The 27,293-nt window shown below is 35.0% G+C and overlaps 1 protein-coding gene across 1 annotated transcript in view; it reads right to left on the bottom strand.

Moving 5' to 3' along the window:
- The window catches only part of LOC145669657 (uncharacterized), a 346,318-nt gene that overhangs the window by 31,393 nt on the left and 287,632 nt on the right, over positions 1-27,293 (bottom strand). The window contains exons 4-7 of the mRNA XM_081737910.1: positions 19,263-19,392; positions 8,322-8,501; positions 3,548-3,726; positions 387-522 (exon numbers count right to left, since the gene is read on the bottom strand). Of these exons, the coding sequence (XP_081594036.1) occupies positions 387-522; positions 3,548-3,726; positions 8,322-8,501; positions 19,263-19,392 (625 nt within the window). The remainder of the gene's footprint in view (positions 1-386; positions 523-3,547; positions 3,727-8,321; positions 8,502-19,262; positions 19,393-27,293) is intronic.

Here is a 27,293-nt window from a genome sequence, read left to right as displayed (position 1 = left end):
CATTTTTTTAATCAATAATATGAATGGTCTCCTCGCGCATGCACAAAATCTTTGCTCTATATAAAGTCTAAATGGCCTTTTAACAGTAAATGAAAACCTGGTATTACAACACGCACATAGGAAAATGACACCTGCAACGCTAGGAGTTAATATTTACAAAATAAATAAATAAATAAATAAATAAATAAATAAATAAATAAAATAATAATAATAATAATAATAATAATAATAATAATAATAATAATAATAATAATAATAATAATAATAATAATAATAATAATATATGTGTGCACCACGGCAATTAAAATTAAGTATCATAATCTAGAAAAAGTTTAAGATAAGTATTCATTTAAAAGAAGTTTAATACATCATTAAAAAAAACTTACCTCTACATTACAAGTTAAAAACACTTGCATCTTGTCAGGAAATTTGAAAGCTGTGATATTGTTGTATGCGATTATACTGGCTCCAGATGCCCCAGTTTCATGGGTTCTTCTCCAATAATGGATTAACTTCCTTTTCCTAAAATCGAAAAGAAAAAAAAGAAAAATAGTTGAATAAGTGACTGGAATTTTTAATTTATCATCCTAAGTCAACATCTTTGTTAGTAACAATTTCGTCTATGTCACTTCATCTACATAACACTTCATTTACATTTTAAACAATATTTTCTTTATATATATCTAAAACTATATCTATATCTATCTATCTATCTATCTATATATATATATATATATATATATATATATATATATATATATATATATATATATATATATATATATAAAGGGTAGATCTTTATCTGGAAATACCATTGTAATGCTTAAGCTGATTCATAAAATTTGCTGAAATTTTGTACGATACAAGTATGAACAAGAGAAATTCGTTTGGCATATGCTGTAATTCCTCCAAACTAACGGTGTTGCTAACCCAATTTAAACTTTTGTTTTCCTTTTTTTTTTCTAGGTAACTCTACATCAGATTATTACTTTATCCATCTTGACTCTGAAACAATTACTTAAATAATTATTATTTTTCTTACCAGAGAAAATAGAATATTAAAATTAAAGTAAGTCGTAATAGTTTCAATTAAACAGTTTAATAAAATGAAATATTGTGCGAATGTATGAATAGTGCTCATTTTTAGTTAGTAATTGGTATCAACTTATATCACTTTTCTTATTTTACGATGTTAGCGGTGAGGTTATTCAGGCAGTACTCCTAAACTGGTTGTCAAAAAGGTCTCTTCACCTCTAGATCCAATACTTATGAATAATAATAATAACTCTCAAGTATTACTTTTGGCAATCTAGTATTCTAGTATATATTTTTTTCCTTTCCATCTTTTAAAGGGTCAATTAACGTTTCATTAAACGATTTACAAGATTTTAAGGATAATCAAGTTGTTTCTCAAGCAGAAAAAAACGAAATGAAATCTTTGAGTTTTACGTCCCACGGTTATGCCGGTTAGGCTAAAGGAGGTGGTGATAATGAGAAGTAAATGAAACAGTGGAATAAATAAAGTGGGAGGAAATGGGAGAACCCCGAGGAAACCCACGCACATGGTGTTTGTCCACCACAAAGTTCACTTGGATGGGGCTGGGATCGAACCCGGGACCCCAAGCACCAGAAGTGAACGCTCTACCACTGAGCCACCGCGGTCCCTGTTTCTCAAGCAGAAATTCCACGAACCATCAAAGAGGCATGGAAAATAATAACTGTTGCTGTGAGTTCCGCGGAGGTAGAGACAGCATTGAGTTTAATAAACACTGTATCTACAGATAAAATGAATTTCCTCTTTCCTGAAAGTATATTTCATTTCATATTTTTTTAAAAAAAATATATATATAGAAAAGCTTTTAGAAGAATGAGATGCAGTGTCATCTGTAAAATAGTGGTTATGCTAAGTATATTACATAGTTACCGAGTGTCGTCCTTGGAAGAAAGCAGCCCCCGAGTACTTTAAACATAAACTAGTCTTGTGATCTCTTCTTAAATTCTAGGCCTATCTTTACAGCTTGTAAGTTTTCCAACAAAGTCTCACATCACAATAACTATGTGGTATGACTTAATTCTATTCGCTGTTACTAGTGTCATTGGAGTGAATAATAATAATATGCTAATACATAATAATATAATCACAGTAAAAGTATTAATACTAAGTTAATTTACAATACTAGATAAAAAAAACAGTTGTGAATTTTAATTAACAGCAATAAATGTGACAGTATTACCATTATTCTGAAAAAGTCTCATGTTTCTTCCAACTACCATATTAACGATTTCCCCTGTTCTGTTAGTCATAATGATCTTGGTTCATGTCTGATTCGAAACTCACCTTTTCTGACCACATCTCCTCAATAGTTAAGAATTCAATGCGTATGTTGGGGCTTCTTTATCAATTTATTGAACTACACCAAAACATCATTAGCAACATTCCATAAAACTATAGCAGCATCCAAGATTGAATATTGCTCTCCTATATGGGCCATGGCCACACCTATTCATCTCTCTAGAATTAATTCTGTTCTCAATTTCTTTATTGCTATAGCACACTTTCTTGTTCCCGCACTTCGAGTATCACCTAGGAAGGAACTCTTACGATATCTTAATATCCAAACTCGGGAGAACGCAGAAATAACTCTGATTGCAATTTCTTCGTAAGATAGTTAATGAGACCTTGAAATTGGAAATTCTACTTCAAGAGCTATCATTATGTGTCCCCTGCCCTAGATTAGAAATTATACGGAGGTCTCTATTCCACAAAATACCGAACTATTACAATCATCTAACAACTGATGTAAACATTTTTTTCGAGCTACCCGATGTTTGCCCAATTTAAACGTGTGTTAGCCCAATAATAATACTTTTGCACTCTTTGTTGACATTATTGTTATTGTCAGGAATTGAAAAAGAACCGTTCTATTTGTTCCAGAACCGGTTCTGAACCGGTTCAGGAACCGAGAACAAATGATAAAATTAGAACCGGTTCCAAAACCAGTGTCATTGTTTACTTGAATTTAAGAACCGCCCTCTGAACTGGTTCTATTGTTTTGTTAACTTTGGAAATCGGTCCCAGAACTAGTTCAACATATTTCCTACATTTAAGAACCGCTCTCCAAAACAGTTCCTCATTTTCTTGATGTCTCAGAACCGGTTCAGAAACCGCTCCTCTCTGTCCTTAACATCTCACAACGGGTTCTAAAACCACTTCCTGAAAAAACAGAATGGTTCCTGAATAACAGCCACAGCCTAGAACCTGCTCAGAAAACGGCCCGGAGCGTTTTCACGGGAACCGGTTCATTTTCCATCTCTGATTGTTGTTGTTGATATATTATTTTTTTATCCTTTTTTCATTTTTTTTCCTGTTTGTTAACATTTCCCTGTGTAAAATGGCAAAATGATGCTGTATCTGGGAATTTGTTCAATAAATAAATAAATAAATTTGAATAAGATTACTGTGTATTATCAAACGTATACAACTATTAATTCTATTATTAACAAATGTCCCTATTAACAAATGAATTTTACTTAGAATGTATCTTACCTGGGACATCCTTCATCATCAGTTAACTGCAATTTGGATGTTCCTCGGGCGTTGTAATCTTGGTCATCATAAGCCCAACAATCTCTCACTCTGAGATCGTACTTATTCTCATCATCTTTCAGGTACACAAGTATAGTCAGTGTTTCCCCAATTTTGATTATCTCATCTATTGGGGCTGTCTGTAGATAATTCACTATTATATATTAACGGTATTTAAGAACATATAAAAATAAATTACCAAAATGGTCCTTTTTAATATTTTAAATATAATTTAATTAATCAAAATCTTTTCCTTCAAGTCCTCTAAAAACATTATTTTTCATAAAAATTTTCAGTCAACATTCGGGACTTCGTCAGGATCATTCTATAAGGAAAAAATGGTTGATGGTTCTTTGTAAGAATAATGCTACCTAGGGTAAAAAGGAAAAAAAAACTTTAAAAACTCATTTACTGGACACGGGGCCTCGGCGGCTCAGTGGTAGAGCGTTCACGTCTCTCGCATGGGGTCCTTGGTTCGATCCCAGCTCGCGCCAAGTAAGCTTTGTGGTAGACAAACACCGTGCTCGTGGGTTCTCTCGGTGTTCTCCCGTTTCGTCCCACTTTCTTCATTCAATCGTTTCATTCATTTCTCATCATCATCGTCTCCTTTAGACTAAACGGGATAACCATGAGACGTAAAACTTAAAGACTTCATCCACTGGACATATTTTTATCAATTTTACAGGCGAGTTTTCCCATCTTATGAAACTTTAATCTTACAAAAAAACCCTGAACCACCTTTTTGTTATTAAAACAAACCTGACCGCTGTGGCGGCTGAAAATTAGCTCTGCTATTTGTGGGACTTAAATGAAAACTTAAGTATTTTGTTAACAACATTGGTCTTCTACGTTACACAAAATAACATTTTAGAAAAATTATTAATTGAGGAATCAATTGTATCATCTGTAAATAAATAAATAAATAAATAAATAAATAAGTAAAATATTTTTTGTTGGTATCAGGAAATTATAGACATTCAGTTCAATTACGATTCCCAAGAAAAGTTAACAATAACAATACATACAAAAACATGCATATAGTGATATTAAAATTAAAGCATACATGAAAGTGACATAATAACATACATTAAATAAAACATTACTGAAATATATAATCAAATTATAAAAATACAGCCACGCACTGACAAAAGTAAAATAAGATAAGTAGGAATCAATATAAAACGAAACATGCAATAGATAAGTAAATAAATAAATAAATAAATAAATAAATAAATAAATAAATAAAATAATTGAATAAATAAAAGTTATGATAAATAAGTAATTATTGGCATTTGACCAACATTTATATATTCGAGCGTCACTAAGAATAGGATTATATTAAAAAATTTTAAAATTTCTTATTGACCTGTTAGGAATACCAAGATTAAGAGCCTCTATTAATGATAATTTGCCGTTCAAAACATTATGAAGTAATTTAACATCAAATAAAGTTCTTCGTTCAGGTAATTTAAGTAAACCAAGTAGGTGCCTAATTTCATCATGGGATTTTTCTGATGAGAATTTGAATTTCCATCGTGACCATGAAAGAAATAAGTTCTGAACTACTTCAATGTCTTTTAGAAGATACTGGGTACTTTTATTCCAAATACTAGTATAGTATTTCAGGTGACTTCTTACGTTACGTCAGCATAATATAGAATTATACTGTTTTAATTTTATAATTTCTAAGTTCCTTTTAGCTTTTGGATGTTCCTGTATAATAATAATAATAATAATAATAATAATAATAATAATAATAATAATAATAATAATAATAATAATAATAATAATAATAATAATAATAATAATATAATCATTGTCGAGCATCAGTTTGTTAGTAAGCTCATTTGTGTAAAAAATATTCTTGTCTAATATTTCACAGTTATGCTTATGATTAAAAAATAGTAAAAACACTATCACACGATATGGAAAAGTAAAAGCGCTTTCGCTAAAGTTTCATCAGACAGAAATGGACATAAGTACATAGGAGAAAAATACAGAACAGAGAAGTAATTGTGAAGTATCTAGTTAGTCTCCATAATGGAAGAATTTAAGCTTATGATTTATGTCTAGCTGTTACAGCTATCATTAATATATATGTGCGTAACCATTAAGTCAGTGATGAATATCTATGTGCGTAAGCTTTCGAGATTATAGTTAATATCTGTGTGCACGAGTATTAAGTTTCTGATTAATGTCTATGTGGGGAATCATTACGTTTGGAGATTGATGCGTATGTGTGTAAGTTTTAAGTCTTTGATTAATCTTAGCGCGTGCAAGATTTTAGCCTCCAATTAGTGTCTACGAGTGTGATTCAGGAAGTAATGCCTCCAAGCTCACTACTTGGCCAATAGTACTGCAAACATTCTGAACTGTTTATCATTAATACACTGATGTTTAAGCTATAGAATGTAACTTGTTTCACCTTCCTATCTCTTCTTGTTCCAGAGCAATGGAGCAATCTATGGCATCCAGTGGTGACGTCCAGTTGAAACAGCGGACTGTCATTGAATTTCTGACTGCAGAAGGTTGTGCGCCCAGAAACATTCATCGTCGCCACTGGATACATCATTACGACCTGGAAACGAAGCGTCAGTCGATGGAGTACCGTCACACGTCCTCTCCTCCTCCTCTAAAAGAATTCAAAGTTATCTCATCTGCTGGTAAAGTGTTATTGACATTCTGCCTCATCCTGTCTATGGTCCGGATTTTGCGCCCTGAGTCTTTTGGCTCTTTCCCAAACTTAAGGATCACCTTATGGGCCAAAGCTACAGTTGTGACGCCGAAGTGGAAACAGCAGTTCGGTAATGGTATTGTAAGCAGCCACCACAATTCTTCGCCGACGGCATGAAAAACCTTGTTTCACGTTGGCGCAAGTGTGTTGTCCGTAAAGGGGACTGTAAAATGACGCCACTATTTGTAGCTGACATTGCAAGCTTTCAACTGGTACCTGTATCGGTGCTATCTGTCAATCACAAATAAAGGTATCACCTTACTTTTTGAATCATCCTCGTACATGAGCAAACTAAACGTTGATAGTTAATACAGAGTATCTATATATATATACGTAACTGAGAATGATCAACGTCATGGTAAGAAACTAAGCCACCCTAATTGTTTGTAGTGAATTTGGATTTGAGATGCCAAGAGATAGTAAGAACAATTCAAGTTAAATGAGATGGATAATTATTCGCAAATAGTAATGTAACAGAGGACGGGTGTTTAAGTATACTATTAATATAAATGTACCCAAGCTTTAAGCCTATAATTAATGTTTATAAACACAAACTTTTAAGTCTCTGTTTATTATTATACCTATGCGGGCAAGCTTTAGATATATAATTGATATTTATGCGTGCAACTTGTAAGTCTATGATTGATTCTTTGTGCTTAAGCTTTAAGTCTATGATTATCATTTATGTTCGCAAGCTTTAAGCCTATGGTTAATATATACCAATCGAAAGTGTAACCAAAAGTGAGCAACACTATACTGTTGAGATCAGTCTGTAATCTGACTCGGTCTTATTAAGAAAGAATTGAATTTTTCCTGGCGATGTGATTTTAGTAACCCTTTTCGGGCTATCAGCCAGATGAAGGCATTGACATTCGAGGTTTCGAACGCAGACATAGGAAGCCATAGCTGTCTCACGGGGAAGGAACAGTCTCAATAGAGAGATGGGTTTCAACTCAGCCCTATCTGATCGACCTTTTTCAGGAACAAAAATAGACATTCAACAAAACCATTTCTCGTAGCCACAACAACATCCAATCAGGAGCCAGCGTCCCTAACCCAATAAGAAGCCAGCATTTCTCTCAGCCAATCACAAGCCCCCATTCAAAGCTCTGCCCCTAAATAGTCACTATATATACATGCTCACGTCTCCGGTCTCTTCGTTACAATCCCTGAGGATGAATGCGATGTGTGTATTCGAAACGTCGGATGTTAATACCTTCACCTGGCTGATAGCCCGGGAAGACTTATTACAATCCCTGAAGATGAATGCGATGACTGCATTCGAAATGTCGGATGTTAATACCTTTACCTGGCTGATAGCTCGGGAACTCGGGAAGACTTATTACAATCCCTGAAGATGAATGCGATGACTGACTGCATTCGAAACGTCGGATGTTAATACCTTCACCTGGCTGATAGCTCGGGAAGACTTATTACAATTCCTGAAGATGAATGCGATGACTGCATTCGAAACGTCGGATGTTAATACCTTCACCTGGCTGATAGCTCGGGAAGACTTATTACAATCCCTGAAGATGAATGCGATGACTGACTGCATTCGAAATGTCGGATGTTAATACCTTCACCTGGCTGATAGCTCGGGAAGACTTATTACAAGCCCTGAAGATGAATGCGATGTGTGCATTCGAAACGTCGGATATCAATACCTTCATCTGGCTGATACCCGAAAAGGGTTGCGAAAATAAGTCTCATTATTAATACTAATATCGGGGACAAGGTATGTTGTGACATTTAGATTGAAATGATATTCAAGGATCAACAAATGATGTGAGTTTAAGACAGAATAAAGCTGATGAGAACTACTTAGTGTATGGTTAAAATGACTACAAAAAGATTTTTAAAAAACTGTAATTATTGTACCGGCATATTAAAATTCCAGATTACATCTTCTACACTCAGATTATATTACCCACAAACTTTTTGTAAATGAAGTGACAGGTGATTTTTTGAATGAAAAGACAAATAATGACGTTTACTTACGTTTGGGTACTCTCCCCTCTGAATGTCCATCCAACAATCAACGGTTCCTTTCTCTACGGGCACTGTCATCACATCCAACATGTCTACTACAAACGGACGGAATATTACTTGTTTTTTGTTGTTTTTGAAACCTCCTCCTCCAAGAGAACACGAGATACGTTTTGCTGTATCCCAGATTTCCTGTTTAAAAAACAAAAATAAATAAATAAAAAATAAATAGAAATGAAAATAAAAGTTATAGAATGAGTTATAATATTCATTGGCTCATTTGATATATACATTTTGTTTTTAAACAAAAATAATACTGTAGAAATGCGTAAAAGGATTTTATTCTGCTTATGAAATGCAAAACAAAAAAGTCAAATAAATCTCCGATGCTATTAAAAAAAAAGAAAAAGAAAAAGAAAGAAAGAAAGAAAGAAAGAAAGAAAGAAAGAAAGAAAGAAAGAAAGAAAGAAAGAAATGTCATCTTAAGGTATGGAAACAGAATGTCCAGGAATCTCACGATGAAGATTAAAGCCATAGCTACCATGGAAGTGCAAATTACCCACGGCTGAATAATTTATTTACTTGTCAAGTTTAGAAGGCAAGCAGAGAAATTTATAAATCTTGCTTAGTAAACTTATTGAACTTATAGAAGTGCGAGCACTCTTGGGTTAGATTCCCAGTGGGGGACTCGGTCGAGGAAGTGTAAAAAGTTTTTCAGGCCATTCTGAATCAGATTTTCCCGGGTTTTCCTCATTCACACCAGGTAAATGCCGGGGTACCACCTAACATATAGATCCCAGGCCGCTCCTTAACTTCCCTTTCCCCGGATAGTGTGAGCTCCTTCGTGGCTAAGCGGTTAGCGTACGCGCCTTTGGCATGGGAGACCAGGGTTCGATTCCCGGCCGGAGCTAATGTGTTCCTATTCCACGTTAATCAGTAGGTCCCGTATCATATAGTTTCAATGCTGAAAGGGACTTTAAACTCAAAATCAACTCAATCAACGTCATTGCTCATACGTGACGGGCTAATATGGCCATAGATGCTGAAAGCCCAGATATTTAATTCCTAATCCTAATCCTGGTGACGGGCTAACATAACCGTAGATGCTGAAAGCCCAGAAATCTAATTCCTAATCCTAATCCTAGTGACGGGTTAACATGGTCATAGATGCCGAAAGCCCAGAAATCTAATTCCTAATCCTAATCCTAGTGACGGGTTAACATGGTCATAGATGCCGAAAGCCCAGAAATCTAATTCCTAATCCTAATCCTAGTGACGGGTTAACATGGTCATAGATGCCGAAAGCCCAGAAATCTAAATCCTAATTCTTATTGAACTGAAAAGATGAATTAATAATTTATAGCCTTGTTCATTTGATATCATGTTCAAATATTGTAAGGTTCCATGTGCTTCCACATCACGTGCTAGATGTAAACACTCCTCAGACAATAAAAGCAAGGAAGACGGCGTCTACCATCGCCAACGATCGGCAAATGACGAAGATTCAAGCAATCAGCAATATTTCTGCATAAAAAAGGCGACAGCATCGCAGAAACCATCAGTCAACCCCTGCTGGTCAACACCAACTTTCTAAGACGCTTGGTCAATGAGAGCTACTTGTTCTATACTCTCTAAACCTCACGGACATTGAGGGATCCTTATGCAAATCTTTAAAACGCTTGGTCATTGAGAGGCACCTCAACCACACTTTGTAAGACGCATAATCATCGAAAGATTCCTAACCTATACTCTGTAAGACTCTCGGTCATTGAGAGTTCCTCTCCTCCTCTTTAAGACGCATGGTCATTGGACTCCTGTAATTGACCAACAACCTACCAAGTTATTTAGAGATACTTATACTTTATTTGTGATATTTATTACTATTGTATACAAAAGGAAACGTTTATAATAAAAGTTAATGGGAAAGCCCAATCTTTTGTGTACCATCTTTTAACTCTATCCTAAAAGACAAAAAGTCTTTACAATATGTAATACATTGTTGTTTGTTTGAGATTTGTTTCTTTGCAATAAGCGTAACTTTTTGTGCACACATTGTTTAGAATTGGTTCTGATTCTTCTTCCGTTACCTCGCAAGTGTTACCTCTATTAAGCAGAATTTTATTTTTCTTTTATTAATCAGTCGGTACCTGTAAAGAAAACACGGTAAGTTATGTTATGTTGTAAATTTCTTTCCAAGTGTATCTAAATATTGTGTGCATATTGAGAACGTGTCGCATACATGCAGATATTGAAGTCATATGGAATATAAGAGACCCCATCACGGCGAAATTAAAATACCGCTAATTTTATAGTAATTATGTGATATCTTCAAATAGATAAAAGATAATCGAAAAGTGGAACAAGAGCTCCCTAGACGATATTATTTTACATGAGATACCGTTATTGCGACTCACTTACTTCCTTTCGATTTTCAGCAATTTAGAAAATCAGTAGGCCTACTTATTTTCGCGTTTCTAAATGGCTGCAAATGGAAAGCTGCTAGGTGATTCGTGATAACTGTATCTAATGCAAAATAATATTGTCTAGCGCAAGCTTGTTTCACATTTCAATTATCTTTTATCTATTTGAAGATATCACATAATTACTGTGAAATTAGCGGTATTTTATTTCGCAGAGATAAGCCCTCTTAACAAACAGACTTCCGTGCAATAATAATTTTGAATATAATAATGTAATTTACACTTTTGAATGGTGAGTCTAATATTTTTTCAGTCCGTTAGTGTAGAATCATTCTTGAATTTAATTCTATTATAGAAAAGCAACAGAGGTATTTTTCTTTCTCATTAAAAAGATCCTCCAAATTAAATTTGAACTTGGATCTGGTTCACATGTGAAACATTTAAGAAATGAAACCCTGTAAAAGAAGAAGAGAAAAAAGTGGACACGAGAAACGCAAAATAGACTCTGATTCAGGTCTACCTGCTGAACATTTTAAAATTATTTGGATAAGTATCTCCTAAATTTTCACCAATATTTCAAGTTTTCTTTTCCTATTTTCAGCTAAAGTCCAATTGGTTCTGAAACATCGTCAAATTGTACTTTTGACTGGTAGGTCTGATATTTTTTTCAGTTAGTCATAACGTACAATTTCTTTAGCGTTGTGTCCTGGAAGTCATCATCTATAGTCAGGCTTGCACTGAAAGACGTGCTTCGGGTGAGTAGAGTTTACTCTGTACGTACTAATGAAAACACTTCAGGAAATTACTAAAACTTGTCAAAATTTGATAAACAGTATATTCTGTTCTAAACGATTATAAAGTTAAAATGTTACTGTGGAATAAAACATTTTGTAATAATGTTGTATGTAGCGTAGTAATATGATATGAAGGTTTTTTTTTTTTTTTTTTTTTTTTTTTTTTTTTTTTTTTTAAGACGCTACTAGCTGAACCTGCGCTCTCTACACAGCGCAACATTCACATATAGGCATGAATCTCCTTGTCATTCCTCACAACATCTGAACATGTCCCTTTACAGACACAAGTGAAAGACGCCTTTATAAAAATCGACAAAGGGTATCATAAATGGGAACTTTTTTCCAATATCTCGCACCGTTTGCAAGATTTGAGCCTACTTCCGGTTGGAGTTTCTAGTTCATGTATGATCAATGTTTTCTTTTTTCTTGCATGCAGTATGTAATAAGAAAATACATTACATACAGAATTAATTATGTTAGTGATATATTGTGTTCATTTGGCAAAACACTTCAAACAACAAAGATTCATCTTGGACTGGAGAAACGGTTATCCTTCATGTTTCATTATCATTTGGCCATGAAATAAACGTCAGAGAGATATATACTGACCTCGTATACAAATGTGTGGTGTTGGGATGTATAACTCGTAGGATATGATTTTTAAGATTTCAATACTTCCAGTGTACCTCTAAAAAATGTAATAAAGAAATAACGGCCGTTTTTTAAAATATTGAATTAGAACTGAATAATCTACACAAAATTTGGAATCGATCAGTGAAAAACGGCATCTTTCTAGAGCTTGTTTTCGAGATACCATTGTTAAAAGAATTGGCCACAAACATATAAACGTCTACAAACATATAAACTTTTCTTGACCATAAACATTATAAACATAGAGCCTTTCTACTTCGACTGTGCCCCTTCTGGCGCTACTGTCGATAAGTGATTTTCCGTACCTTCCTCAAAAGAGGAGAGACAAGTTGCTGCGGCCGAGATCTTTCAATTGTTGGATATGGGAGCGTTGCCCCAAAAGAATTATTTCACGGACTTCGCTGTGCTCTGTCTTGTTAGCCATTCTAAGTAGCCTACGATCTTCACTCATCAAGACCAAACGACTGAATGACAAATTGACAACACAGCTGAGGTCATTCATTTCTTTTCCCTAAGGTGGCGGGGGTGGGCCGAAATATAGTTTGCATATTTTTCAAAGTCACAGGTGGAATAGACAGGTTTTAGCGTTTTAATATATATAGATAACATTTTTGTCTAGGTATCCCTTATCTTGATTTAAGATTGGATTTTTCGATCTAATGTGAAACGATTCAGACATTTCCTTCAATGAAGGATAAATATTTGAGCTTCAATTTATTAATCTTATCATTAGTAGAATTGACATATTTTGACCAGGGTTGGAAAAATCGCGATGTTTTCAAAAATTAATTTTGCTGTTTTTTTTTCTAAATTTAAATCGATTTTTTAAATTTATTTATTTATTTATTTCGAAAAAAAACCAGGCAAATGCCTAATTACAGTTTTCCCTTATTGTAAAGTGTATGTAATACACTTTAAAATACACATATAATAACATACTAATATGGCCTCAATTCTATCGTAATACACTCTAAAATATACATATAATAAAATAATATTATGAAAGCAAAATATACGTTAAAATACAAATACGATATACAGGATACAACAAATTTATGTGGAATGAAAATTTTGTTTGCAACTAAAAATATCTATATCTGGGTGTTCTTGTGACATCTTATTATACAATATACACATTTTTCTGATAGGCGATACATCTAATGCATTAGTCCTTTGCGCTGAGAGATGGAATATGTCATTATGGGGTCTCGTTGCTCTATGTGGGACGCGAATTTTGATTTCTGATAACAAATATTCTGAATCTATGGCACCATGAATTATTTTATGTAAGAAAGATAATATGAAATGACTTCTTCTGCTTTCAAGAGATTGTAATGAATATTTGTTTCGAAGACCTTCGCAGTTCTCAAACTTTGGATATATACCTGTTTCTTTATATGTCAAAAAGTGCACAAATTTATTTTGAATGTTTTTGATTTTATTTATATATTTCTTACTATTAGAACCCCATATTATCGCTGCATATTCCACCTTAGACCGTACATAGCAGTGTATAATGTTTTGAGAGCATTAGTATTAGAAAAATCACCTCCTAATCTCATCACAAAGCAAAGATTCCTAAAGATCTCACCAATCACTCTGTTGACATGAATATCGAATGATAGGTTTGACTGCAGAGAGTGACTCCAAGATCAGTAACATTATCCACTCTCTCAATTGGCGTTTGATTAATAGTATACAGATTGCGTACATAGTTTATTTTCCTGGTGTATGATACTACTTTACATTTTCTAATATTTAGTAGCAACTTGTTTGATTCACACCATTGGGAAATAGCATTAATGTCATTTTGCAAAGAAATTGCGTCTAATTCCGTGGAGATACTGCGATAGATTTTTAGATCGTCAGCAAACAAAAGTTTGTGGAAAGATGTTATTACAGGCGGTAAATCGTTAACAAATAGTATAAATAACAGAGATCCTAAGTTCGATCCCTGACGCACATCAGAGTCTACGACATATTCCTTAGTTAAAATATTCTTGTATCGAACGCGATATTTCCGTTGGTAAAGATAGGATGCTATAAGTTGTTGAAGATTTTGCGAAAAATTGAATGTCTTGATTTATGCTTGATTTTTTCTACAACGAAATACAAAATAAATGATATTCCTTTCTTAACTAGTAAACTACGAGAATTTGAGGTTTATTTATTATGTGATATTAGAATAAAACCGATGTCATGAATTTTTTATATTTATGTTATGTTTCTTCCAAGCTGTTTCTTGCATGGGATAGTTACACAATAGCAGTACGTTTCTGTTTCCCCAGCATTTAAGAGTTAGTGGTTACCGTGATCCTCAGACTTTGCTTTACAATAATTGGACAAAAGAAAGGCAATTATGGTAATCTTAGTGCGTATTTCTTTTTAAGTACTCTTTAACAGTAAAGAACCAAAATAAAATGTGTACGTGTACAATATGCTACCATTTTGTAAACTGCAAAAATTTTGCAATTCGTTGCACAGTGAGTATTTCATATTTTTTGAAAGTTTATATTCATGTAAATTGAATACAATTTTTTATTCTTCTTTCACCAAACTCACAATGAATGTCAGTATATCCTAACTATATATAAAACTACATGAGCTGAGTAAATTATTGAAGGGCTACAATGTATTCCTGTAGGGCTACAATGACTAAATTCGGCATGATTGTAGCTTTTCGGAACTAATCCACACAAAAATTACCAAAAATGAATATTTTTAATTTTTACGGGATCTAAAGAGGGGATAAAGAATTTCCCCATGTTATTTAAATCGGCTTTTTTTTTTGACCTATAATCTCATATTTTAGATATTTGGAATTGGAATAAAAACTTGATACTCCGTATGCTTATACGTTTTTGTTAGTGTTAACTAAGTAAATCGCAAACAATAAAAAATTCCAAATGTACAGTGATTTTATGGGGAACTCAAAAATCTTCCCCATGTTATTTATATGGGACGTCTTTTACATCTCAAAATATTTAGGCACTTCCGGCAGGATTAGAATGATGAAATTTGGCATGATTGTAGCTTTCCAGGACTAACCAACAGAAAAATTGCCAAAAGTGATTTTTTTAAAAAAAATTTTTAGGTGTCTAAAGGGGGATGAAGAAATTCTCATGCTATTTAAATGGGCGTTTTCTTGGGATACAAAAATCTTATCTTTTAGATAGTTGAAATAGGAAAAGAAAAGATAGAATTGTGGGTTTAAGGGGTGCGAGGCCGTAGGCCGAGCAAAGACAGTGTTTGGGGGCGAAGCCCCCGGATGGGCAGATTCAGAAAATATGAAGAGCAAGTTCATGAAATTCACTGTTGATGCAAAGGCCGAAAGATAAGAAATGCGAGGCCGTAGGCCGAACAGACTCGGAAGGAAGGGGGGAGGGGGCAGAGTACCCAGCTAGCCAAACGCTAGTTTGGCTCTAAAATTTAAGGTAAACCTGCAAATCACTATGACTTGTATATAAATATAAGTAATTTCAAGTTATCTGCTCTCAGCATGACAATAATAACAATATAATATTGTTATGTGATTCAGTTATTAAGACCTAGCAATATTTAAGATCTTTTTAATTGTGAGGTGTTTCTAATTGTTGCTTGTTTTGTTTTTCAAATATATTTACACTTTTCGTCCTATTTACAGTATTAACAGCTGGCTGAAATGTGCGTTCCTTGTACGGGAAAAATAGATTTAGGGCATATAAGAGATACATTTCAACCCTCTTTCCAGCCCCTTAGGAAGATTACGTGATTTGAAATGAAAAGATAGAAACCTAATCGGACCCAAGGGCTAACCACTTTCAAAAAATCCTTCAAACGTTCGAAAAACATATTCCTCCTCCCCCTCCCCCCTTTCCTCCAAATATCCATTTTAATCCAAGTGTCGAGCTAATGAAAAGTGCCCAAATCAACCCACGTTGTGCTTAAAACTTTATTTTTTAACGGTTTAACCATGTCTTCATTTTTGCTATTTTATAAATACAATAGGAAATAAAAAATATTACAAAAATGTTTCTGCTTTAGAGACAGAATTTTCGAAAACCTTAGAACATATCTCAACTTATTTTCAATAAGGATATTATGTGTCTAACTTCAATTGGTGGTAAATTCAATAGCTGGTGGATTGGTCTAACTTCAAAGGACTCGTGAAATACATATTTTTGTCATATTCAAATTTTGTTGAAAGTGACAAGTTAAAACCTTTGCTCGAGTCAATTGCTAATTATGCTCAAACATTCATTACAAATGGTCACCCATTTTCCTGTGATGGTGAAACAGGCAACGTCGATGTTATTTTTATATATTTGAGAATAACATAGCAATTATGATCCTTCTCTTAGAAGCGGAAATTTCTAAAATGTAGCACGTGGTCACTTATTTATAATAAGGAGGTTATATCGTCGACAGCGTCACAAACTGTCGTATCTCAGTTTTCTAAACTTTTCAGGAGAGCGATTTTTAGGTTTTCACACAACTTTGAACAGCCATAACTCAAAACCTATTTTACCGAAAGGAGAGAAAATTTACCAAGTTATAACTTAAAGCATAAGAAATCAGTGGAGAAAGTTTTATGGAATTTGCCTGTAAAAGCTTGTGGAAAATTTGGCGGGAAAAAGATACGACAGTTTGTGACGATGGTAATCCTCTCTTGTATGAAAGATACGACGCATATTTTTTTTATACTGAGAACTACATTAATAGATGAACAATCGGAATATATTGCACTTTTATTGAAAAACTTCGTGTTTATTACACAAAATAATTTAACAAGTGCTTCCTGAGATTCTTGAGGGTAAAACGAAATTCCTGAGAACACACAAGATACACAATATTAAGAGCATACTAACCATAACATAAAATAATGCTTTCGAGTTGTCGTTGCCAGAATATAAAATCTTGCAAAGTAATTTGCAAATTGCATGCTTTGATATTGCACTTGAGAAGGATGGCTAATGTGGTAAGTATCTGTAAAATTGAACATGTTCAGGGTTTCGAATGATTGGAGTTGGGCCCGGACACAATGATAACGAGTCCTCGTAGGCGTGGGAGACCCGGGTTCGATTCCTGGCGGAAGCTGATGTGGTTCGGATTCCACGTTAATCAGTAGGTCCACGTCTCATATAGCCTCGCTGCTGAAAGGGACGTTAAAAATCAATCAATGAAAACGAGTCCTCGTACTTTTCTGGAGCAATAATTTTTGACAAGTATGCAAATTAGGAACTTCTATCTGGTGGATTCAATTTGCGTTCTTTTCAGGGAAATAGTTATGTAAGTGTCCTCAAAATGACTTCTCTTAAACTGAATGCAGTTTGGATAGTCTTTGTTCACTTTCACTTCGCGCATTTCCGTCCGATTGATTGGATCTCCATTTCCGTCACGTCTAACTGACAAAATACAAAGACATTGGGACAGAGATCTAATCTCATACATCGCTTCTGTCAATACAATACGGTATATGGGTTCTTTTTCCTTGCCAGTTTAACAATCGGTTCAAGTTGCGAGGGTACAAAATTACTGCCACAGTGCTTAATAGATGTGCTTATAGCACTGTGGACTGAATCTCCCTCATTTTGTCCATGCCTAGATTCAAAGAATCGGAGAGAAATTTTTCTGATGTTTTTACGTGTTTGCACCGCATACCCCATCATAGCAACCAACCTGAACTCCTACTAGGTCCATCCTGTGTTTCCCCAACTCATTCATTACGGATTTTAACGCGCCTCCCTATAAAGAATTCTAATATTCCATGTTCCAAATATCATATCCATTTTCTTTTGTTGATGTCGTGCCAAGTTATCAGTCTTGGTCCGAGGCTTCTGTGATTGTTTCTGAAAAAGTGTCTTTTTTTCTATTACAGGATGAGTTTGTTAGGCTCACCCAAACCCCCAAGATGGAGGGCCACTCCTTGTCTGCCCGCGACTGCTTATTCAGTATCTTTGCAGCTAACCTCTATATCTAAAGGCCTTCTCCTCGATCCGAAACCTGGGTCCGCGGTGGCTCAGTGGTAGAGCGTTCACCTCTGGTTCATGGGGTCGCGGGTTCCAACTCTGCTCCCGCCAAGTGAACTTTCTGGTGGACAAATAGCGTGTGCGTGGGTTTCCTTGGAGTTCTCCCGTTTCCTCCCACTTTCTTAATTTCATTCATTTCTCATAATCACCGTCTCCTTTAGCATAACCGGCATAACCGTGGGACGTAAAACTCAAAAATGTCATGTCATGTCGATCCGCAACCTGAGGACGCCCCATGCCGTGTACATAAATATATATGTATACAGCCCCGCATTGATCAAGTATAACATTCTAGCTTATAAGTTTATTTGCTTCGGCTGTTCCGAGCTTAAGATATAAGTAAAAATACATTAGGAACAAATGATAAAGAAACTAAGTCTACCTGATGGATAACAATAAGAAATGATATAAAAAGCAATGAGTTTATCAGTACGGGACTGTATACCTACTTTTGGGCCACTTTGTACATATAAACAAATTGCTTTGAATATAGGCGTATCTGTCCACTTGCGAAAGATCTGTTGCTCACAAACTGTCGTAACTCAAGATACGCCTGTTTGTGAAAAGGGTTAAATGCTTCATCTCAAGATACGACACAGTGACGTCATCACCACCGTCAAAACAACTCACATTACAGATGTGTCGCTTTGGGAAATTGTAGAAGTCAGTGTATGCAACTACATGGTAAAATATCTCAATTTTCGATTTTTTTGAGATACGACACTTTGTGACTCTGTCGACGATATGTGAAGTTTCATTTTCCAAACACGAGGCACTAATAAGATATTCTATTTTTGGAACATATTTTAAAACCCGTCTTCCAGTCCCTTTAGGATACACATTTTAATGAGACATGATAAGAATTGGCTCGACGTATGACCCGGTTAATTTCTCCCATTCTTCTCCACATCCACATTTCAAAGGCTTCTTGTCCTTTTCATCGCTTTTGCGTAATGAGCATGTTTCTGCTTCATATAGTAGAATACTCCACACAGAATATTTCATAAATCTTTCTCAAATCTATATTCAAAGATTCACAAATTATATGTAAATTATTATAATAAATTAAAATATACATACTTGTACTACTCCGTCGCTTTGAATGATAATTATGTTGTCCATTGTTCCTGCATTTGTTACGGATGTACCACAACCATTGGATGGAACAGTAAATCTGAAGGACGTTTTCTGGCTGTTCGACTCCACATACCTGAAATTAAACCAAATGTCATTTATAGAAAAGTAACCAAGCACAATAATAATAGAGATGCAAAAAGCTGGCTTTTTGAAATATATATATATATATATATATATATATATATATATATATATATATATATATATATATATATATATATATATATATATATATAGTGGACTCTTTTTAATTCGAAGTCCAAGGGGACACGAAAAAACTTCGAATTATCCAAAATTCTAAATTATCCAACAACATTCATTTTCACATATATAACAACAAACAAACCAAAGTACTGCGCATCAGAAATATATTCATATGGTGTAGTCTTTGCCTTTAAAGCAGCTTATTATTTGCGTGATCGAATACAGCAAACTAACAAACGACATTGACTCCACATAATTCAAACTAAGTGTACAATGGAAAATATATTTACGTACAACACTACAACATACATTGAATAGCCCAAACAATTAAACACCTGTAACAATTTGAATATTCTGTTCTCACTTTTAAGAAGTCGTAAACCTCATTTGCTTAAATTTGATTGTTTTTGTACGGTCAATAAATCTTTAATTTCATGTATTACGTGGAATACGGTATTAATAACATTTGGTTGACTTTATCAATAATTCATCGTAAATTTTCAACCAATTCTGAAACAAGATAAGATTGGCACACGTTCTCTATCTTTACTTATTCCTCAACTCACCTTCATCTTTATCATTACATAGATTTTCTATTTATATTTTGTATTACTCTTCCCTATGGCTGCATCTGGATAACTGAAAACACGTTAAAACTGTATTTCTCTGTTCACATCTGTCCAACATTAAAAATTTTCAACTGTATTTACTTCGAATTATCCAAAACATAGGTTCAAAACTTCGATTTATCCACATTTTTTTTTTACTATTGTTTTCAATACAGTTTTCAAGGGGAATGGATTTCTGTTCGAATTATCCAATATTTCGAATTATCCAAATTTGAATTAACGAGACTCCACTGTATGTATATATATATATATAGATATATATATAGGTAAAAACCGGATTTAAGGATTTTGTAACTTTCTTATTCATTCCTTTTACAACATTCAGTTATTGTGAGTCCTATGTTCAGTCCTGGGCTAGATGTTTTCATTGTTTTTCAAACTAGTATTGTATTAGTTGCCAGCAAGTAGAAATTATGCAACTCACCATACCACAGATATCGTTTTGGTTGCCTAACCACTTATTCAAGTGCCTCTAAAGCAGGGCGAGTGGTTCATCGGTGCGGGTGAGTATTTAATATCATACTTACATAATATCAAGGTAAGTAAATTATTTCTATCTTGGAATATGGCTTTTTCCTTGGGTTAGCATACAATTTTGTTGCTTATTTGCATCCCTGCACTAAAGTATACATCTTGGTATATGTTTTACTAGTCATCTAAATTCAAACTGGCAGACAAGAACAAAAAAGTACCATAAACCATGAAAAAAAAAGTACACAACCACTTTTGTTTTGGTATATCATTTCGCTTACTTCCTTCCCCGTTCAGGAAGCACCTTTATCTTGAGATTTAGATACTCTATTTAATTAGAATCTAATATGAGTTCAGTAGAAAACAATTAAAGCCATGAGCGTCTATTTTTTTCTTTACTTTTTCATCGTCTCAAAACGTTTGAAATAAGCAAGTTTTGGATAGCGAATAGTTCAAGCTTTTTTCTCCTCGTATTTTAACGGTTTCAATAAAAGTTATATAGTTATAACGAAATTTTAGTTCATTCACAAGTTTTAAATGTTAATTTTGCAACATAAAAGATTTTATAAAAGCATTATTTTCAAAATAATTTTATAGCAGGGGTGCACCCACGGGGATCAACCAGGTCCGGACACCCTCCCAAATAAAAATTTCTGACTCAACATCTACACTTCCTCAACATAACTATATTTGTTTAACAGGGAAATGATTGATGTAGCATGAAAATTTGATCTTACACTTCATCTGCACTCTTTCCCTTATATAAAAAAATCTAGTTCTATTAATTTTTTCCTGAAAATATAGGTGGAAGAATTTTACAATTATTTATCGTCTTTTCGGTGCAGAATAATATCTGTTCAATGCTACATAGACGTAGTGGCTTGTAGTATTAGCCCCCCCCCAAACAAAAAACTTGGACCCATCCCAACAAAAATATTATGTATGCACGCCTGTTTTAAAGCTATTATGGGATCAAAAGATCCAATATATTTCAGACAAATTTTCTTGTAGGCCTTATATCTCGAGAACTACATATAGTATAGCCAAACCAAAACTACCACTTAACTCAGTATGATGTGCTTATTCCGTAAAAGATACGAAAACTCGATTTAGGGGGTATTAAGAATTTTTGTGGTCCCTGATCAAAAAAAAAATCCAATGTTTTTCATTCAATTATAAATATTCTTGTACGCCTTATATCTGGAGAACTGCATGTAGTGTATCCAAGCCAAAATTACCTCTTAACTCAGTTTGATGTGCTTATTCCGTAAAATACACGGCAACTCGATTTATCTAGAGGCCGTTTAACAATCTTGTGGCTCCTGACCCAACATCTAATTATTGGCCAAGATCGCAATCTTTTGATCCATTTTTTGGATCATTCCTAAAATTCTTGTTTTTTAAATGACTTTTGAATTAAGACAAAACTGATAATAGTCAGGAAGCTAACTGTACTACTGAATATCCAATAATTAATTATAGTTGAAAGCAGTGTTTCTTTCGGAAAACATCTTGTGGCGGGAAATAGGGTGGGGTGAAAGTACTCTAAAACTACGTATTAACAAAGCCTACAGCTACAGCGACTTGTCTTACATTTTTTTTGAAGGAATCGCAACAAGACGTTCAATTGTCACACATCTGTTCAAGGTTAACAGTTACAGATACAAGGTACTACCTAACCTCTAAATATATATATATATATATATATATATATATATATATATATATATATATATATATATATATATATATATATATAAAGTTCAGCATGAGCTTTAGAACACTTCCAAAGTAGCAGTATTAAAATGTATATTTATTCATTTATTGTCGTCTGAAACCATTTATTTCCCACTGCTGGTACTCTTCTAGTACGTATTAACCTTATCTCGTCCGGGAAGGCATTCTCAGGGCTCTGGGGGACACTGCCTCCCAAAACACATGCCTGAAAGAAACAATGGTTGAGAGAGGAAGCTAGCACGGAAGAATTATTTATTTATTTGGTAAGAACTTTCCATGATTAAATTATTAACAAGCAATTTGCATCCATTGTATAAAATTAGACTGCAGTTTCTTTCAAACGGCCCCTGCCTTCTTTCTTTCGTACTTTAATACGTTTGAGTCATTCCATCATTTTACGTAACCTCTTGAATAGCGTGACACGAAAGACAATGTTGTGCTTCAATCTGACGGAAGATTTGTCGAGTTGTCACAGCAAGAAAAGAGAAAGGCGAGCAGAGTAACACAGTGACGAAGTGATGACATTTTCCCACCATGTATTTAAACGTTTACTTCTTCTAGTTCACCGTTCAATTAGCTGTATGGTCCTGACACTAATGCAACCAAAATGGTCGTTTAGGGTTAGGCGAGGAGGAGAAGAGGTCGCCTCATGGACTTGAACGTAAGCTTGAGATGCACAATGTACATCTTATATATCATCATTATCATAGTATTCTGTCATTATTGGCAGATCACGTGCCGCAACTGAGAAGCTTCCATGCTCCGGAGTCTTCCACTATCCTCTACGTCTTCACGTATGATTTTTCTGTTTTGATATTGTAATCTTCTTCGCCTCCTCCCTCTCTTTCCTGTCACCATAACCTCTAGCACGTCCCTCATGATACAGTTCCTTCTTAACTAATATTCCAACCAGTTTCTTTTCCTCTTTTTATTATAATATCTAAAATTGTTCTTTTCTTCCCCACCATTTCTAACACCAACTCATTTCTTTTCCGCTCGACCCTGCTAATTCTCTCCATTCTTCTCCACACCCACATTTCGAAAGCTTCCAGTCGTTTTTCATCATTTTTGCGTAATATCCATGTTTCTTCCCCATACAGTACAATACTCCACACGAAGCATTTTATGAGTCTTTTTCTCAACTCTTTATTCAGTGTCTCACAAAATAGTCTTTCTTCCTCCTAAAAGCTTCTTTCACCATTCCAATCCTTGCTTTTATTTCATGTTCACACTTCATGTCATCACTAATAATATTACGCAGGTCTCGAAAACTAGTCACCTATTCGTTTCCTCCCCTGCTACTTCTATTTTATAAGAATAATGTAAATTTTCGATCTAGCAAATGATATTTACAGTGCTTTTATCTGGAAGGAAAAATGCTCGTTATGAAGCAAATTCCATTCTTCTAACATGCCGTCCGATATACCTTCCCTGTCTCTAGATTGTTTGTTGTTTTTTGGCAGTAGCGTACCCAGGAATTTATTTCGGGGGGGTTCAAACTAAATATGAAGCTATTTTATATTAAAATTGCTAAAATCGCCCCTAAAATTAGGCTAAATTTTTAAAAAGTCGAAATTTCGGGGGGGGGTCCGGACCCCCGTGTCCCCCCCCTTCCGTACGTCCCTGTTTTTTGGTATTAACCGCAGAACGACATCGGAGCAAATTTCATCATTATAATTATTATTATCATTGGCAGGTCATTTGTCCCAAACTGAAAACCTTCCATACACTTTGTCTTCTTTGTACAATTTTTCTGTGTTAGTACCATCTATCAACTACAGCCTCTTTCGCCTCCTCCCTCTTTTTCCTTCCACAATAACCCCTACTTCATGATACAGTTCCTTCTCATCCAATGTCTCAGCCAGTTTATATTTCTCTTTTTCGAGCTCCTCCGTCGCTAAGCGTTAGCATACGCGCCTTTAGCGCGGGAGACCCGGGTTCGATTCCCGGCGGGTGCTCATGTGGTTCGGATTCCACGTTAATCAGTAGGTTCACGTCTCATATAGCCTCGCTGCTGAACAGGACGTTAAACTCAATTCAATTTTTTCTATTTCCTCTAAAATTTTCTTATTATCCTCCACTATTTCTCACATCTTCTCATTTTTTTTCTATTCGACCCACCTAACGCCTTACCTTCTTCTCTATGGGAGACCAGGATTCGATTTCCGGTGGGAGTTCATGTGGTTTGCATTCCACGTTAATCAGTAGGTCCACGTCTCATATAGCCTCGCTGCTGAACGGGACGTTAAACTCAATGAACTAACTAACCTTCTTCTCTACATCCACATTTCGAAAGTTTTCCAATCTTTTTTCGTAAGTTTTGGTAATATTCATGTTTCTGCTCCATGCAATACAATACTACACAAGAAACATTTTATGAGCCTTTTTTCTAAATTCTCTATTCAAGGATCCAAGGCAGGGACGGATCCAAGGGGTGATCGGGGCGATTGCCCCCCCCCCAGAAGATGAAACTTTATATTTTATATATATAAATAAAAAACATCCCAAAGTTTGGAGCCCTTAAAAGTAGCAGTATGACAACCCACCGCCCCCTCCCCAGAAGTCGGTCCTGGATCCGCTCCTGATTCAAGGATCAACAATCAAAAGCTTCCCTCCTTCTAAATACTTTTTTGCCATTCTTGCCTTTGCTTTTATTTCACATTTGCACTTCATATCTTCACTAATAATAATATACCGGTACTGAAAACTAATCACCTGCTCTATTTTATTTTCTTCCCTCTTGCTTCTATATTTGACACCAAGCGCTTCGTTCCAATCATAGTTCCTTTTGTCTTTCTTAAGTTTATTTTCATCCCACACTCTTTAGAGTCCTGTTTCAAGTTTTCTAATAGTGTTGCCACGAGACGAGACATTTCTCGTGTCCCGTCTCGTCTCGTCTCGTAAACGAGACGAGACACGAGACGAGACGGAACCCTTTTAGACGAGACACGAGACGGGACAGACTACTTGTCCCGTCTCGAAAACGAGACGAGACACGAGACGAGACGGGACGTCTCGTGAAATGTCTCGTCCCGTCTCGTGTCTCGAAAATGCAAACGCTGGCGGGAATGGCCAAGATTGAAATTGCCAGTGGTCATATAGATTGCAAAAGGAAAATCCCCTTTGTGAGAAAACATGTTGAAAAGCCTTCATAGAAAAGTGTCCTCTGTCTATTGAATGAATCAATCGTGATACATGAGCTTCCAGGAATATCATCCTTAATGTCTTGTCCCCAATTCCCCTTGCTGTAAACTGAGGAATTCTCATTTCTTTTTTTTTCCATTTCTGGCTGGAATGATGACAAACAAAATCAAAGACAGGGAAGATTTTTACAAGGTCAAGAAACCGAACTACCACCCCATCTATTCAATTTGAAAACTGGATAAGGTCTACACTCATTACAGGCTGTAGTTGAAAGTTCTGGTTGAGATGGCGGATTCTCTGGTGGCGGTATTCTTTTTGCTATATGAACCGAAATTAACCGAAAACGGCAATTGAAGTATGTCATCTTGCAAATAATATTTTGTCTTCTCTCTCGTTCTCTCTCTCTCTCTCTCTCTCTCTCTCTCTCTCTCTCACACACACACACACACACACACATACACATAAAAATACACTTTTACCATTTTACCAATCTCTCGCTTATTATACAGCAGTCATGTTGTAAAATTCACCTCTTCGTTTGGAAGGCGGGCGCAGGACAAAAAAAGCAGATATTATCGACGAACCCTTCAAATTGTTTGCTTTCAGCAAATTTATGATACTAACAATAACACTTTAAATGAAGAGGTTTTACAGGGGGACCTTCGTTTTGTTACGCGGAAATGTTTGATCTGACCAGTGTGCGAAATTGCCCTCTGCTTCCAAGGTTCGCCGACCCTACTGTTCCTTTCCTCTTTTAAGGTCGCGTCATAACTACCCTTCTTTGAAAACCGAAGATGCAGTAAAATTGTGACGTCACGGCGGGAGCAGAAACAGCTTTCGCCCAAGGTCCTTGTCATTCACCCTTGTTTGTTTCTTTGATTTTTGCAGGAAAGTGAGTGATTCTTGCTTTCCTGTATTAAGAAAACATTAATTACTGTAGTGCTCGTGTTAGCCTATAAGCATGTCGAATTCTACACTAAGTATTTGTCGCCATTATAGTAGAAATATTACGGGTTCCAAAGTTATCATATATTTCCCTCGGTTCCTTTGCGGAAAGTTTGGAAAAAGAAATGCTGTCGGAAAGATATCTTTAAAGTTGAAAACGCCAGCGTCTATTCCGATCATTTTATTCCCGAAGCTTATGGACATAATTTAAAATGTGAGCTTCTAAATATTCTACCCAAGAAAAAGTTTAAACAAGACGTGCCTTCACTAAACTTACCTTTACTATACGGAACCGTGTTGATGTAAATAATGAAAGAATTAAATGTACGGAAGTTAGGTGTTTAAAGAAAAAACAAATCAGACATTGGGGTGCAGCCAGATGAAATAACTATTGTGACTGAAATAAAAAATAACTCTTTGTTTATGTTATTTTTCGTTTGTTTTGTGGAGAGTGAGGGGCATAAACCAAAGGAAGAGCTCTCCTTTTTGCGTAAAGAGAACAAAAAACTGAAGTCTAACAGTATGTACAAAGCCAAAATAATATGTTTATAAACGAAGTTAAAAGAATTGGAAAGCAAATATAATAAAGAATTAATTTCAAAGGCCAGTTCTAAAATATAATATTGTGATCGTTTCAATAAAGTGGTTAATAACCGGTGGTGGATATATTACGAAAAAGTTTTATACAGGGACAAGTAAATGTGCTAATGAATGGCAAGAAAAAACTAAGATGGATTGATTAAGATATCATTCGTGCATTAACACAACATGCCTCATTGATAAATTATACAATCATCTGCGGTTACAAGTTCGAATCCCCGTACCCAATGTGTCAACATTTCGA

Source organism: Thermobia domestica, chromosome 14 (assembly GCF_964235325.1).
Source record: "Thermobia domestica chromosome 14, izTheDome1.hap1.1, whole genome shotgun sequence".
Classification (NCBI taxonomy): domain Eukaryota; kingdom Metazoa; phylum Arthropoda; class Insecta; order Zygentoma; family Lepismatidae; genus Thermobia; species Thermobia domestica.
Note: the sequence above shows the minus strand (reverse complement) of the source record. Positions and strands in the feature narration are given on the sequence as shown.